Raw genomic sequence first — 10505 nt, forward strand, 5'->3', positions numbered from 1 at the left:
AGTTGTATATTCTGGTTGTAAGTCCTTCTGGTTGTGCTATGTGTGATGCCGCCTCAGCATGGCTTGACGAGCGATGCCATGTCCACACCCAGGATCCGAACCTGTGAGATCCTGGGCCACCAAAGTGGAGCATGCGAACCCAACCACTTGGCCACGGGGCTGGCCCCACAGCTCTTGTGATTTTTTTTTTTTAATTTTATTTTTCTCCTTTTTCTCCCCAAAGTACCCCGGTACATAGTTGTATATTCTTCGTTGTGGGTCCTTCTAGCTGTGGCATGTGGGACACTGCCTCAGCGTGGTTTGATGAGCAGTGCCATGTCCGCGCCCAGGATTCGAACCAACGAAACACTGGGCCGCCTGCAGCGGAGTGCGCAAACTTAACCACTCGGCCACGGGGCCAGCCCCAAGCTCTTGTGATTTTTATAACATTCATCACCCTTGCAATTAAGTCTTGTCTGTATTCTCTTCTGGAGTGTAGACTTGATAGTGACAAGGATCAAGTCTTGTCCCAGCACTTAGCACGGTCCCTGGCATCATAGCACCTTCGGTAAATGTTGTTGACTAAGAGAAGCCACCTACTTCCACCTACTGCTTACTAAGTCTGTTACAGATAGATAATAATTAAGGCAAGAAAGGGTTTTAAGAATTTTGAGATAAACATTTCAACAGTTATAATTCCCATGGTGATTGCTTAGCTTTTGAGTAGAGGCCGGGAGAGTAAATGAGATATTTGTCTAACCATAGATGTAGATACAATGTAGCTGTTGTAAAATTTGTTGAAAATCAATAAAATTTATTTTACGTAATAAAATGACAAGGGCAGTTGGATGTGATTATTATTTATAAATAATATTTAGCACCATACATTGTGATCATGGAATAGTTATTCTACATAGTGCTTTTTGAGGCTGATGTCTTCTGTAATTCATAGACCTAGAAATAATCCAAGAAAGTTGATCCTGAGCTCAAAACAATGGGCTTATATAAGGGGTCAGGGTCAGAATTTAAGTCATTTTTGATAGCTTGATTTCAATGTTTGTCTTAATGTAAATCTATTAGTTGATAATACTTTTGCTATTGGGGTGGCTTCTTTTTTGTTTCTTAAATTCCATTTTCTACTGTCTTGGTAGTGTTTATTGAAAAGTGATGGAGTAAGAGTGAGTGGTTTAAGATATACAAGTTAGATCAATTACTAGGGGGAATAGAAGCATTCATTCCCTAACTTAATAGGGTGGGTTGAGAGGGTGGCATAGCAGGGAACATGGGGTGCCGTGTTCATATTTATTAAACATTGGTGTTGCCAAGTCTTGTATAAGGTGGTGTGCTTGTATTTTATTTCTATTATAATCTTCAAGGTAGGTAATATTCTCCCCATTTTACGTATGAAAAACTCAGGTTCAGGAAGGTTAAGTAATTTACCTAAGCTCATCCAGCTGGTAAGAAGCAGAGCTAGGAGTTAAACCTACGTCTCTCTGACTCTGAAATCCATGCTTTGTCCTCTGTACCACATGGACTCCATCAGTCTCCTCGTCCTCTTTTTAAAGGTTCAAAGAATTGAAAATCTTATGTTAATTCTGAAAATGGCACCTACTTAAACTTAATTTTCTTTTTATCTTGTATTGAGGTGCTTGTTCAAAGATCATTTGCATGAGCATAGACTGTACACCAGGATCCACGAGGAACATGAAATTAGAAAACCTAGTGTGTTTCTACAGAACTTCAGTCTAATTGGAAAGCAAAACACATGCATGTGAAACAGCTGGAAACCTACTTCAGGACAGTGTGTCACCCAAAACAAGATGATGGTCGAATACAGATTTTAAGTGCTGAGCAAACAGAATGGCGAGTGGTCAGATTAGAGTCCATCAGGGAATGAAGGACACGGGGAACAACTGGAAATTGGGCGGACTTCTCTCTAAACATTCGCACTGGGAACTTAAGGGAAAGGAAGAGCAAGAAAAAAGAGACTAATGGACCACTACACCATTATCTTTCTTTTTCAGAAGAGAATAGTAAAGTTGTTGAAGAATTAATAGAAGAAAATAATGACATGAAGAATAAATTGGAGGAACTGAGAACACTTTGTAAAATACCACCAAGGTAGACTTTTACTATTTAAAAAAATAGTTTATTTCTTGCATCTTTAAATGTTTTATATTAATTATATCAATATAGCATACCAAGAATATCAATTATTGTTATTATTATACAGCTGAAAGTATAAAAAAGGAGAAAATCTTATCCCCAGAAGATACCCTCTGTTAACATCCTGTGTTATATCATTTAAGCCCCTTTATACACGTGCAACATGTGCACATTTTAAAAATTGAGATTATTGTATAAGATATTTTGTAACCTTTTACTAACTTAATGATATAAGAAAAACATGTCCCCTTGTGGTTAGATATTCTCCTATAATATGCTTTTCAATAGCTGCATAGATTTTCATCATGTGGATTTATTAATTTAAGTAACTATAACATTTAAATTGTTTCCATTTTTCTCCTATTTTAAATAACTATATAGTAATCCTCCTATATGAATTTTTTAGCACATCTCTGTTCATTTTATTGGAATATATAGATATATATTTTTTTCAAATGAAGTTTTCCACTTAAAATCTCTGTTTTTGCAATCTTTGGGTTTTTTAGGTCACTGTCAGAAGGGGCCGTTGAAAATGCTTCCCTGCCATGCAGTAGGGTGGCCTTGGAAGAGCTTCGTGGGCAGTACATTAAAGCTGTAAAAAAAATTAAGCGTAAGTCCTGAAAGAGATTCCCAAGATTTTAAGGTGGTTTGGGCATTTTTTGCTACTAGCAGTCATAATTTGGGGGAATTTTCCAAACTACCTTGTTCTGGGATCTTACGTGCTTTTAGAAGAGATCATTGATACCTTTTCTAAATTATGCAGTAATGGATCCATTTCACCCAAGTAATATCTTTTGGAAGTGACGTGAGGGTAGAGTTATTTTTTTGTTAATTATCCTGTTTCTTTTTTGGACACTAATATTAAACTAACAATTTTATAATCTTACAACTTAACTAATGCCAAAGAAAATGTCATATCAATTATTGCTTCCTACCATAAACTTTTAAGGACCGTGGAAAATGGATCTAGTTAGGCGTTGTTCTGTTATTTCTTGTTATTTGGTTAATGGATTAATCATTGACGTAAATTTATCAAGTCCTTTGCAGCACTAGGAGACGCAGCACACCCTGCAGGGCATTTCTCTGGTTTATGCTTTCCCAATAGATTACCTCCTGGTTTTTAATCACAATGTTGCATAGATTGTATTTTTCTCCCAGAACAATAACCAGTGTTTATACAGGAGAAATGTATGTTTGTCTCCTAAAATTGCATTCATTTTTACTAAAATGAGCAGAATGGTCTCAAGTTCCAAATATAAGTGATGGATCATCAGAATCATGTGTGGATGTTGAAAAGCCCACTCAGTATCAGTGAAGAGAGTTTGCTCTTCAGTTGTTGCTGGTGCTAACAGAGGCCATATTACTGCAAACAAAGCAACTGTTTGTTAGCAATCATCTTAACTGGGAAGTGAAATTTTAAGCATGTTTTTAAATCCTAATATGACAACGTGTGTGTGTGTATTGTTTTCTGTTTTAGAAGTTGGTTGGAGCTTTTGTGTTGATATGTATTCCATTTTAATTTTTCCCACTTCAAATAATAAAAATAGTCTTCCAGTTAGTATTTTGGCGTAGAACATCTGGTTTTCAGGAAGAGCTTACTGATATCGAGGGAGATTCCTCTGTGAGTTGGATCCTTAATACGTAACAGGGATGGTGATATTTTAGAGGGAGGCTGTAGCCCTGGAATTAGTAAAAAATTGTTAACCTGAAATAACGGTAGTCCCAAAGCACGTTGAGTTAAAGACAAAAAGCAATCTTGAAATAGACTATTTTTCAATGTAAATTTCAGAAGGCACCGTGAGTCTCCTCCCTCTCCTGCAGTAGCATTTTGTGTATATCTCTAATGAATGCTAATGTTATATTTAGTTGGATACTCCTAAGTACTGCTGAAAATCGAATAAGTAATGAAACATTGATTTTCAGAGCACAAGTCAACAGAACAATAGGAGTCTCTTCAGCTCATGTCGCCTCCTTCTGTCTTTTTGTGTCTGCTTCCCTCTTCCTCTCTGCCTCACCCTTTCTGTATATTTCTTTTTTCTCTTCTCTTAACCGGATGTAATATATGATTGAAATGTATAAGCTTCTGTGCCTCTTATTTGTGGTGTTTTCTTGCCTCCGTATTTCAGAATACGACAGAATTTCCCTAGGGAATATGCTATGTTTCTCTACCATATGTGGCTGTCATCATTCTAAAAGCACTTTTAGATTATTTCTCCTTTGAGTCTACCAAAATGTTGGTCTGAAATACTCCATGTTATTGATTGTGGAAAAGTATAACATTTAAACTTTACCTCCAGTCACTTCATTTCCCAGAAAATTGGTCTGAAGTCTGCCTCTCCTGTTTTTGAAAAATGCTAATAAACATGCATTTTGTGGGGATCCCCCTGCCCCAGGTGACATGCTTCGTTATATTCAGGAGAGTAAGGAAAGAGCTGCGGAAATGGTAAAAGCAGAGGTACTGCGGGAACGTCAAGAAACTGCCCGAAAGATGCGCAAATATTATTTGACTTGCCTCCAACAGATTTTGCAAGATAATGGAAAACAGGAAGGGTAAGTTCAGTCTAAACAAACAGTGTGACCTGAGAGCACAGGACAGCATGTTGTCATTTTCTAAGCATTTTCCTTAACCGCAAAATTAACCGTTTCTGCATGATCAGCCATTGGGTGTTAAGAGAGGCTTGTGTCTCTGCTACCCTAAATGTTGGCAGAGCTAATAGGAAAACAGGAATCCTGGGGCTAAGGAAACTCAGTTTTTCCTTTAAACTGTATTAATTTAACATTCTGGAATTCCCCACAGGGCTGAGAAAAAGATTATGAATGCTGCTAGCAAACTTGCTACAATGGCAAAATTGCTGGAAACGCCTATTTCTAATAGATCCCAGAGCAAAACTACACAGTCAGGTATGTCAAAATGAATCACTCGAAGGGTTTCTCTCTCCCTTCTTTTTTAGCTGTTTAATATTTTTAGTATGAAAAAAAGCAGGAATGTAAGGATTACGAGTTAATTTATAAAGTTGTATGTTTTACTTAAATTGGAAACTTATACAAAAGAGTCTAGTTTCCAGTTCAAGTAGGCAGACTGAGCATACCCATCAGCTTTCTATTGCTGCTTCCATCCCCAGAAATGATAGAAAAGATTTTAAACAACAAATAAAGAAGGCGGAAAAGAAGAAATTATAACTGAATTTTAAAACGTTTCAAATGATAAACTAGAAGCTGTGAGAAATCCCAGAAAGAAAGAAGACAGTATAAGATTGAAGGTGGAAACCTCAGTTCAGAACTGCCAGAAGATGACAGCTACAAGTAGGAGCAATACTGAAACTGTTCCACAGATGCAGGTGGCATGTTCCAGAAGTCATAAGCCTAGGGGATAACAATGGGGTAATTAGTTGGTGTTCCAGAGCAACAGTAACCAGGCAGAGTCACCCTCTTTATTTCTTTTTCTACTCTCCCTTCCCCAACCCTAATATTGGGCAGAGTAAGAGCAGCAAGAACAGAGAATCTGGGAAAAGGACAGTGCTCTAGATGACTAACCACAGCAAGGAGAAACTGAGAGCCTACATGCCCAGGGTGCCAGCTATTACCCTGCAGCTTGTTCCTTCACACTCTGCTCCCAACTTCTTTAAACAAGCAGCGCAAAAAGATACCGCACTCAGGACATCTAAAAGATAAGCATTCAACCAAGAATCACCATATATTTATAGAAAGCCAGCTCCGTGAAGACAGACACCAAACTCAAAACAAGGCAAAATAAAAACCAACAGATCTTAAACCTAAGGAAATACAATTACTAGAACAAGCAATGGGACCTGAGAATGTTAGAAAAGTATAGTATTCTCAGAAAGATCTAAGAGGATATTGTAGGGGAAACTAACAATACGCTAAGATTTTTACTATTTTCAAGGAGAGGGTATAGGTACTGATCACTTCACCATTGCTAGAAAAATACAGGTTTAAATACGTATCTTAAAATTTGAGGATAATTGGTAGAGAAATAGAAATAGAATACATAACTTTCAAACTAGTAGGGGAAAAACTTGGAAGAAAATGTTTTTAACCTAACAGAATCAAGAAATAGAAAAAATACAACTAGAAAGAATGGATAAATAGAAAATAATAGTAGGTTGAACCATCAACAATTACGCTAAATATGAATAGGTTAAACTCATTAAAAAACCACAACTTCTGGGGCCAGCCTGGTGGCGCAGCCTGGTGGGGCTGCTTTGGCAGCCCGGGACTCACTGGTTTGGATCCCAGGTGTGGACATGGCACCGCTTGGCAAGCTATGCTGTGGCAGTTGTCCCATATATAAAGTAGAGGAAGATGGGCATGGATGTTAGCTCAGGGCCAGTCTTCCTCAGCAAAAAGAGGAGGATTGGCGGCAGATGTTAGCTCAGGGCTAATCTTCCTCAAAACAAAACAAAACAAATGCACAATTTTCAAACAGTTTTTAAAAATCCAGACATACATTATTTTCACAAGAACATCGTCTAAAATTCAAAATAAAGGGATGGAGAGTGATATACCAAGCAATGCAGTGTTGATATTAGATAAATTATAGAGTTGAATACATTATTAGGTAAATTAGAGTTAGCATTAAAAGGGACCAATGTGATAGTTCATAATGATAAAGGAGCAGCTTCCCAAGAAGCTACGAATGGGTTCTTTATGTACGTAGTAAAATGGCTTTAGAATATATAAAGCAAAAGCTGATGGGAATACATGAAAAAATTGGTAAATTTGGGGGGCATTTTGAACATATCTGTGGGGAAATGGGATTTTTGACCTTTTGGAAAGCTTGAAGCAGAGATTGTTCAGGAATCTACAAGTGTGATATTGGTAAACATCTCTCAAATAGAAGCACAAACACGAACATTGGACAGAAAAGGGTAGCGGCATAGAGGAAGAAAGTTTTCTGGATTTGGGGCAACAGTGTGCAAATAATGTCCCCTGTAGATGCAAACCCTTTTCAGGGACTCCAGGGATCAAGGTACACAACTCTGAGATATGATGTCTCTGGTTCTACACTATGTGGCTGCTCTGCCTCTGATCAGATTTAGTGTCTTAGCTAGTTACATCAGGGAGTCTATTTTAGCTTTTACAGTGTGTGTGTGTGTGTGTGTGTGTGTGTGTGTAGGTGTTGGGATTCTTCCAGCAAACTTGGTTCATCAGGGGGCCGGCTCAGTGGCCGAGTGGTTAAGTTCACGCGCTCCGCTGCAGCGGCCCAGGGTTCAGATCCTGGGCGCGGACATGGCACTGCTCGTCAGGCCACGTTGAGGCGGCGTCCCACATCCCACAACTAGAAAGACCTGCAACTAAGATATACAACTATGTACCGGGGGTTGGGGGGGGCGGCTTTGGGAAATAAAGCAGGAGAAAAAAAAAGATTAGCAACAGTTGTTAGCCCACGTGCCAATCCTTAAAAAAAAAAAAAAAAAGGAAGATTGGCAAGAGTTGTTAGCCCAGGTGCCAATCTTTAAAAAAAAAAAAAAAACTTGGTTCATCAGAAACTCCATGCTTGGCATCAGAGTAGGATTGAAAACATTGCAGTTGGCTCTTGAAATACTGTAGCATCATTAAAGAAAATAATAGATCAGGTAGATAGCGATAATATATCAGATTTCAATAACAGAATTACCTAGCTTTATCTAATCATTGTATGTAAAAGAGTATTTTAAAATGTCCAGCATTGTTGTATTTTCTTTGAGAATGATTAAAATATATGTATTCTTTGGAAATACATGAAAAAAAATTCTTTTTCTCTTCTTTCAATGTTAATTTTCTCCTAATTTTATTTTCCCCTGATTTTGTGTTTTGTTGTGTACAGGAGAACTGGCTCTGACTTCAGAGATGGTGATTGGAGTTGAAAAATCAAAAAGAAATGATGTGAATCAGAATATACCATGTCAAATTGAAAGCAAATCAAAGAGTGTAAAAGCCAGCCCCAGGCATATGTGCGACCAAGTTCCTAGGAGGAGGGCTGCTTGTAACTTAGAAAGGCGGTTGGAGGACGCAGAGCACCGGGACGTACAACATGTGGGTTCCAAAGGGTCACATTCAGACTTTCAGTCCGGGGACAACAGTTACAAACACCTAGACATTTTGCCAAGGAATGTTCCTCCTGAGTTTGTTCCTTGTGAAGGTGAAAGAGGCTTCGGTTTGCGCAAGAAGACAGACCTCCTCAGTGATGCTGGCTCCGGATCACTTCTGCCTTCAGCCGCATACCCCTTTCTTGGATCCTTAGGAAATAAACGCTCACCTAGATATACCCCTAGTCATTCTGAGTCTGGATCCACACATACAACCTTTCGAGGTCCTGATGAAAGACTTGGTTTAAAAGTATATAAGTGTAACCCATTAATGGAACGTGAAAATGCTACATCTGAGAAAAGTCAAAGTTTGGGTGTTCAGGAAGCTCCAGTAAAGGATGGAGGGGACCTTAGTGACTCCATAGGCTGGCATTCCAACAGTGCCACTTTACCCTGCGACAGCCGTGAAGGGTCATTTTCACAGGGTAGGCCACAAGAAACTCTGGATACACTGGCTGAATCTGTTAATTTCAGACAGTTTCCGGCAGCCAGTTGTCTTTCAGATCCAGGGAAAAATAACACGATTAGTCGACCAATGAAACATCAGAGTGGTCACGCTCCAGACCCGTCAGAGGCAACCACCTCTTCCCAGCCAGGGAAAATCAGCGTGACTCTTGGCCATCCACTGCCCCGTCAGGCTGATACATTAAAGTCAGACTTCAAAAAACTGAGCAGTACAGGATCGTCTTTAGTGTGTCGGCAGCCTGCGAAAAGATTAATCCCTCTTCTGTCTAGCCAACAAGATAGTGGCTTTGATAGCCCGTTTGTCAATCTAGACTAATTGTACAGTATTTAAGAAGAATCATTAATATATTCTCAAGAACACTGGAAGAGAAGACTTCATACTGAAAAATTTGTGGGCTTTGCCTATTTTGAGATGTTTTAATAACATCTGACTATCATGAGTAAAGTATTCTCATAAAATAACTTGAGATATTAATGTCGCCTTAATCTTCCAAAGGCCTGATGGTGTGTGTGTAATCTGCTTGTGTGTAGTGCTTATATTTGTTTGCTAAATCATCTATTTTTATACTTATGATTATATTAGTTCTCCATGCAGTGTTAAATTATTTAAATAAACTTGCGTATGGTCTGTAGAATTGTTATACATTATTTTTTCCTTCATAATATAGAAATGTTATATTGACATGTTTGAAGTTCATCCAGAAAAAAAGAGAAACTTTGATGATTGGTGTGTATGATCAGCCAAATTTAATTTTTGAAATTAGCCATGTTTAATGAAGCTATAGATTTACTTTAGACATACTTTTCCTGGAAATATCTACTCAAAATTTTGATTCTTTCATTTGGGAAAAGAGGTTTTGCCAAGATTGCCACGAAATACATAGCTGTATCCTGGTTTCATTATTTAAAAGTTTTTTTTAGTTGACGTTTGTGTTATTTCAGATCTCCTGTGACATCCAGAGACTTTCTTTGTCTCTTTTATGGTTTCACAGTGTTTCTTTCATCTGAAACATTGCTTTTTAAAAATGGAAATAATAAACTTTATCATGTAGCAAAAAATTTTAAACTATTAGATTTTTATATTCATTTATAGTGCAGAATTGGCTAACTTATTAATGCTGTGGGTTGAAGGTTGTAATTCTAAACCATGCAGAAATGGATGACCACCTAACCCTAATGTTTCTAGATTAATTTTTTTTCAGATTCTTAGAGATGAATATGAAAGTTTTAGGTGTATGCAAGTGCTTCCTGAAAATAGTCACTATAGCTTTTTCTCATCTCTCTCACCGCTACCCATATCATGGACTGTATTTGTGGGTTTATCCAGTATATTTTTCCACTGGGGGTGGTTGGATGAGTGGCAAGATGCATCATCCTCCTGCTGATAACCATCTCTGAAAGCAAGAACCTGAAGTGAACCTTCTAGGGATTGGAAAGCTCTGTCCCCTTAACTGGTGACCAGATATAGATAAACCTAAAAATTAGCATTGGATTTCAGTGCTCAAGTTGACATGCAGCTGGAGATAGGAACACATCATCTCTTGAGAGTCTCACTTGTATTCCTGAAGATACAGTGTCGTTTCTCCAACAGTTAGCATGACATTTCTCACTCTAGGAAAATCCCTGCACCAGCTGGATTTATGTTCCATGTGGCTCTAGTTGGTGCTTGATCATTTGAAGCCCTGGGTGTAACTGAACTGAGAAGCTAGCTTATTGCTCACCCTCTTTTTCATCTTTGTTTTAATTCTTGTCAGATGTTTAAACTCTTTGCATCAAGGTTGAAATTGGAAATCTTGCTTTCTGCTC

General features: G+C 38.1%; 1 protein-coding gene across 11 annotated transcripts in view; it reads left to right on the forward strand.

Moving 5' to 3' along the window:
• The window catches only part of CEP152 (centrosomal protein 152), a 92680-nt gene extending 83349 nt beyond the window's left edge, over window positions 1–9331 (forward strand). For all 11 annotated transcript variants that reach the window (XM_070624457.1, XM_070624497.1, XM_070624480.1 and 8 more), the window contains 5 exons: window positions 2004–2100; window positions 2652–2755; window positions 4539–4695; window positions 4943–5046; window positions 7973–9331. In XM_070624457.1, coding sequence (XP_070480558.1) covers window positions 2004–2100; window positions 2652–2755; window positions 4539–4695; window positions 4943–5046; window positions 7973–9015 — 1505 coding nt within the window. In that variant the 3' untranslated portion in view covers window positions 9016–9331. The remainder of the gene's footprint in view (window positions 1–2003; window positions 2101–2651; window positions 2756–4538; window positions 4696–4942; window positions 5047–7972) is intronic.
• Window positions 9332–10505: the final 1174 nt, after the last annotated feature.

Source organism: Equus przewalskii, chromosome 1 (assembly GCF_037783145.1).
Source record: "Equus przewalskii isolate Varuska chromosome 1, EquPr2, whole genome shotgun sequence".
NCBI lineage: Eukaryota > Metazoa > Chordata > Mammalia > Perissodactyla > Equidae > Equus > Equus przewalskii.